Source organism: Rhagoletis pomonella, unplaced genomic scaffold (genome assembly GCF_013731165.1).
Source record: "Rhagoletis pomonella isolate Grant_MI unplaced genomic scaffold, Rhpom_1.0 Rhpom_scaffold_00004, whole genome shotgun sequence".
NCBI classification, from domain to species: domain Eukaryota; kingdom Metazoa; phylum Arthropoda; class Insecta; order Diptera; family Tephritidae; genus Rhagoletis; species Rhagoletis pomonella.
In genome coordinates this window covers 43,124,302-43,130,732 of record NW_023458558.1, presented here as the reverse complement: position 1 = coordinate 43,130,732, position 6,431 = coordinate 43,124,302, and the positions used below count along the sequence as shown (strand labels likewise).

The window sequence follows — 6,431 nt, the reverse complement described above, 5'->3', positions numbered from 1 at the left end:
CAAAATAAATATACATAATCGCAAGTGAATAGTGAAATTAAAAAAAAAATAGTTTAATCATTATTTGAAATGACTTTTCCTTAATTAAGTAGAATACAAAGGACTCAGTGGCCGGCGCACTTTTGTCCCAGGAGGAAGAACAGCTTACAGTTGCATTAATATACAAAGGAGATTTCTAAGAGATTGTTCTGATCCATTTAGCTTAAATGATAAATTTTAAGGGCCTCCATTTCACTAGATATTGTGCCGCTTTAATTCTTGGAACGTTTTCCCGAAATTCCACCACATCCTCTTTAGCTCCTTTTACAAAACCTCGACCAATGTCCGGCTTTTCGCTCATGTATTCCACCAGTTGTTCGTATTGCGAGCGATTTGTTGTGATCTTCGATCTGTTAATTTTGTAAACATTTAATAATAAATTTTTTTTTCATATCATATTCATTTTTACATATTTTTGCGTTTACACACTTTATTTTACTGATATTTTAAAACAATTTGTTTCGCTCCGACACGAGTTGCTATTCGTACAAAATTTCCGACAAATACATAAAAATGACAGCTACGTCGGATTCAGGCATACCAACATTACGAATTTCGAAGATTGCCTACGAATTTCGAAATTACGATACGACAACGCGGATTTGAGCATACCAAATTTACGATTCGTAGCAAAATCGAATCTACGACGGATTACAGCATAGAGGTGGTAGGCAATCATGTGTTTTGCCCATATCTACTTCAAAGGCTTTTAAGGTTATTCTTCATAGAATCGTATTATTAGTTTGCTTTTAAGTGAAACAAATCAATAACATCAAATAGCCGCGTTTCTAAGACGTAATAGTTTCTTAAAAAATGGGTTTTATACATTTGCACAACTAAATAAATGACCTTAGCAAAATGATTCAATTTAAGTCTTCATAATTTTTCCCATCGTTTACCTTCATATAAATTTCATTCAAAAGGTGAGGTAATACATGCTGAATCATCATATTACAATGCTCCGTTTGAAATTTCTTATCCTGCAGCCGTGCATCCATACGATAAATAAATTTCAAAGCCAAATAATTTGCCACCGCCTCTTTACGCTCATTACATACTCTGTCCAGCTCATTGTAAAAGTGATGGCAAGGCCAAGTCTCCTCCTCCAACTCAAATTTTGTACTGTTCCATGCGATGTCCAAATAACTATTCCATTGCTGGAATTCGTCTATGCCCAGTGCCGCTGTCAGCACCTCACATTCATTCATATCCTCATGAAACTCGTCTGTAATATTGAGTATGGCTCTCCAAGTTTCTACGATATCCGCAATGATCCGCTCAATTTTCTGCTCATCATTAACCCCATACAAATGCAAGTAGTTACGCATACGTTTTTCGTTCAATTCGTGTGAACTATTCGTGTCTATGTTGTCTGTATGTACAATGTATTCGAAACCCAAATCGGGTAATTTGAAATACGGCGGAAACGGATATTGCGGCATTATTTCCTCTTTGATTAAACCCAAGGCGCCATAGTTGGTTAAGTGTGCGCTCATATTGAACCAACTGAAGTTATCTGGCCTCCACGTCTCGTCGACAGCTGGAAAGCCACCAATCGACTTGATTATATCCAAATACACTTGAGAATATTTCACCGGATATAAGTCAGCTGTTAGACAATCGTTATAAATCCGCCTTGCCATATTCAATTCTAACGTATACTGAAAGTTATCGAACGATGATGAATCTTGCAGGAGAAGTTGTTGAACGGCTTCGCCTAAACTGTAAACAATATCAATAAGATTGCTGCGTTTGTGCTGCGATTGACGTTCGGGAATCACATTCTTCCAATTGCCACAGGCGTACTCGTAGAAATCTTCACATGGTTGCACCGACTGATTCATATATGTCAGCATTTGTTGGGCATACTTGACGCGATATTCACTTTCGATTTCGTTCAAACCATTCTGCATCACATCTATTGCAGCTACATTTGCTGTTGTTGGAACAATGTCGGCGTTAGGAACGCTAGTCGTCGCACTATTATTTTGTGTACTGTATGTCGGAGCGTTGGTGGGTAACGCAGCACATAATGCAATTGAGCTTAACAGGAGAATGAGCAAAAGTAGGTGCCGGATTATTTTCACTTTCATCGTGATTTGAATATGAGATACACTTATGCACTTTAGTTTAATAAATTTTTTATATGCATGTATTTATGCACATGCACTAAAACATACATATGTACATACATATACGCATATATGTAAGTATGTTTATATGCTCTTATATTTTTAAAACGCGTGTTTTAATTTACAAAACCACATTTACACTGTGCTAATCTAAATTACGTGTAGCGATAAAGTTCTGATCACGGCTGATATTAGCTCCGCTCCGCCTGTGCGAGGAGTCGGATTCATACTGAGCCTTAGCGATGCTTAAAAAATTTATTCAGAACAATCGCAAAGCGGGTTCGCTCCAAATAATTTGCAGTTTGCGTCCCTAAGTCTCGATTACTCCGCTTTTAAAAGTAAATACATACCTACATACATAAATACATATGTATACACTATGGACATACATACATATGTACATATGCGAGTAATTGCCAAGTCTAAATATCATTCTCTGCTCTCATACTACAGCAGGGCCGGTTTCAGTGTGAGACGATCCGCGCGGTTGCCCTGCAGTGGAATTCTGAAAATCGTTTACGCTAATTTTTGTCGCCAAAAAATTTTAAAAGAATAGCAGGCGCGTATAAGAACATGCAGCATCTAAGTACATAGCCACTGCTAGATTTGGCTGATTACACATTACATCTGTTGCAATGCTATTGTTTCATGTGGTGTACTTTTGGGCCCCTCTGATTCTCATTCAGATTATTTTTGGTGCCTGAGGGTTAGCGGCGCCATCGTCAGAATCCCACTGCTGATGGTCTTTTTTGTAGGCTTTGAAAATAAACACCCTGAAAAGCTACACATCTGCACATCAAAATTTTTAGGCGCTCCGTTCTTCGGCTCTTATGCCCCTAAGTATGTATGTACCCTGTGGGGAAAATCTCTAGTTCTGAACTGGGGCGCTTCTAGTACATTTAGACTGGTTCGCGATAAATCTCTTTTGCATGCAAGCAACTGGCGAATTTAACATGGCGATGTCCTAGGAAGTGTCAATTGCCCCCCGCTGCATCCCTTTTTCGATAGTTCCGAACTAGTCCTAAATTCTCTAGTTCCGAACCCGTTCTAAAATCGACAGACGAAAGAAAAAAGTATCATGATTTTTCAACCTTTCAGTTCTGTCGTGTGCGATTTTACATTATTTTCAAAGAAACGTTTTTTTCAATTTGAAATTAAATTTGTTTGAATGATTGTAAGAAATGTACGTTTACATACCTTGCTGTAGCTGACTTTGCAGAGGTGCTCGCTGTTATTGGTTAGATTCCAGACGGCCCCAAGATGTTAATATGTTAACACAAAACTTTGTTTTGTATTACCAAACTATTAAAGAGCCTCTGCGAAGCACAGAATAGAAGCGTATTTGAACGAAAAAGCCGCCGAACACATATCTATGTAAAGTAAATAAGCCCCCCGCTGCATCCCTGATTCGATAGTTCCGAAATAGTTCTAAATTCGACAAATAGGATCTAGTTCGTTCTGCATCCCTTTTTCTATAGTTCCGAACCAATTCTAAATTCGTCACTTTAGAAATAGATTTGTAGTGAAAAAAACTGAAAAATTAGTTTCTTAAAAGTACCACTTTTCGCCGATTTTGGACTGGTGGGGATCTAGTTCCTATCGGACTAGTTCCTTTTTGGCGATAAAGACCTAGTACGGAACTAGAAATTTGATTCACTAGTCCGCGGTTTCCCTGCAGGGTATAAACTAGTTTATCTTCTTAAAGCTGCCTACAACTAAGTTTCGGAAAGCCTGGAAATTTTTAAAACTATCTATAAATATTTTAATTTGTATACTTTTTTCTGTATTGAAACGCTGCTGACAGACAATGTGAAGGGGTAGATAGGCAGGTAGGACTGGCTGGCTAGTGAAAGCCTCTCATAGAGAAATATTTTCATCCGTGCATAAGGCGGGAAATATATCAAGATTCCATGAAACTTTCTTAGCGAATTTTAGGATTTTGTAGATATCGTTTTTTGTTGCTTGCTCTGAGTTAGTGAGGAACGCCTCCCTAAATCAATTCAGACGTAAATTTGCACACTATGCGCCTATGTGTTCCACCGTTTCTTTTTCGATTTCACACTTCCTGCACTTATCACTACTAGCCTAACCAATTTTTAGAACGTGGTTAGCTAACAAATTGTGTCCAGTTATCGGACGCATCAGAATTCCAAGTTGGTTTTTTTACGTTTTGTTAATTTGAGATCGTGTGACCTAAGCATGACACTGGATAATTTGCATCCACGTGGTTGTGACCACCCTTAATCCGCCTCTTGGAACATGCCTAAGTCACATATGCCTTTAAGAGTCAGTAGGGTGATGGGAACATCTAGCGCGACGCCTTGATTTGCTAGCACTCCACTTTTTGCTAAAGCATCCACCCTTTCATTTCCCTCTATGCCTCTTTGCCCAGGTGCCCACTAAAAGGGAGTTTTCCTGGTTGACCCTGGAATTTCTATTTCATTTGCGTATTCTAGAACATTTCTTGAGGTCATTGTTTTTGACATTATGGATTTATAGCAGATTGGCTATAGACTAACATATGTGAAAACTAATTAGTTTGATTTGTGCATTGCTGTTATTAAGAAGCACCGCAGTGACTTCCGCCTGCAAGACCCTATAGTAGTTTGGTAGTTTGAACAATTTTTTTATTCCTAATTCATTACAATAGACACCTACTTCTACGCCATCTGGGAACGCATGAATTGTACTGCCTCCTGCCATAAAGCCAGAAAGGTTAACAATCAAAATATGCCGTGTGATGTGCCGTTAGGTTATATTGAAGTGTCTGCCTGCATCCGGTAGAGGAGAGAGAAACACTTAGGCCCGGTGGGCTGATTGTGAGCTCGTATTCGTTCCCATAGAAGTAGAACCAGAAGGTTAAGTTTATAAAAGCGAGAATTCATGAATGCCTTCTGCTGCCCGCCAGACAAACCAAAGAGGTGACGGTGAAATGAGCGTCTTCTATCACCCGAAAGGTCAGGCAGGCCAGTGACAGAGATAGTGTGCTATGCTTTGAATTTCTTCCTCGTTGGAATGCCCATTCTGCTAGCATTCCGTCCCATCAAGTGGTGAACTGTTATAATTTCGGTCACATGCATAAGTAGGGGCCGTTCTAGATAAATGAGTGAGGTGGAAATTTTCTTGTCGAAGCCAGATTTGTCGGATCGTCGTACAGTTGTTTTCTTCCGGCCGTCTCTTCCCCGCAGGCTCGTCTGCCATATACCTATGTACCTTGAATCTCTATAGCGATATCGTCGGCGATGATATACGCAGAAAATATGTATCGAATTAGTGACCTCCGCGATTGAAAATGCTGGCAGGGTATATTTATAAAAAAACGAGATTGAAACGTATAGGTACATCCTTACGTCCTTACTAATATTATAAATCCTAAAGTGAGTTTGTTTATTTGTTACGCGTTCACTAACTACTCAACCGATTCCCTTTAAATTTTGTGCACTGGTGCCATTTAGCCCAACTTAAAATATAGGACAGATATTAAATCTATCTCGATTATACGATGGGGCGTGGCACCTCCCATACAAACGGAATTTTCATACCGCATATCATATATCAGAAAATATTTTAAAATATAAAATGAATTCGATACTCATGGAGGAGGCTACCACCAGTTTAAAATATCAAATCGACTTGAATTAAGGGAATTATTTATTTGAAAATTATATAAAATAATGGATGAGCAGAAGCTTAAAAAGTTATGGTTTGAAAGTATTTTGGAAAGGGTTGCCATCTGTTCGAAAAGCCAAATTTAAATTAATTTATTCGCAAGCGATCTGAAAAATTAATATATGGGTCTCAAATGAAAGATCCTAAGAAACCTTCGGATTGAACATTTAAAAAATTACTGAGGTGTTTTACAAGCGTTGCCACCAGTATAAAAATTAAATTAATCTAATTTAAATGAATTACTACAATATGGGTATCAATCGAAAGGTTTTTGATTAGGGTTTTAGTTCTAAACTACATGTCAATGAATTAAAGGAATTTGATAATTAAAATATGTATAACAAAATGGACTTCAGACTAGAGGGATTTAATAGGGTTTTAGTGGGAAAATATTTGGAAGAGGGTTACCATCTGTTTTAAAAGTCGAGTTTAAATTAGAAATGTTCAGCTTAAGCATGTAGAACTTTTTGAGGTTTTTGAAGAGGGTTGCCACCTGTTTAAATCTAAATTCAAATACAATGAGTTATTACAATCTAGGTTTTAATCGGCAGTGTCATCAAAAGGCTTTATTTCTAAGCAACATATGTATAG

General features: G+C 37.9%; 1 protein-coding gene across 1 annotated transcript in view; it reads right to left on the bottom strand.

Moving 5' to 3' along the window:
* LOC118737587 (neprilysin) overlaps positions 1–2,537 on the bottom strand; it is a 21,869-nt gene extending 19,332 nt beyond the window's left edge. The window contains exon 1 of the mRNA XM_036468184.1: positions 939–2,537. Within this exon, the coding sequence (XP_036324077.1) occupies positions 939–2,132 (1,194 nt within the window). The 5' untranslated portion in view covers positions 2,133–2,537. The remainder of the gene's footprint in view (positions 1–938) is intronic.
* Positions 2,538–6,431: the final 3,894 nt, after the last annotated feature.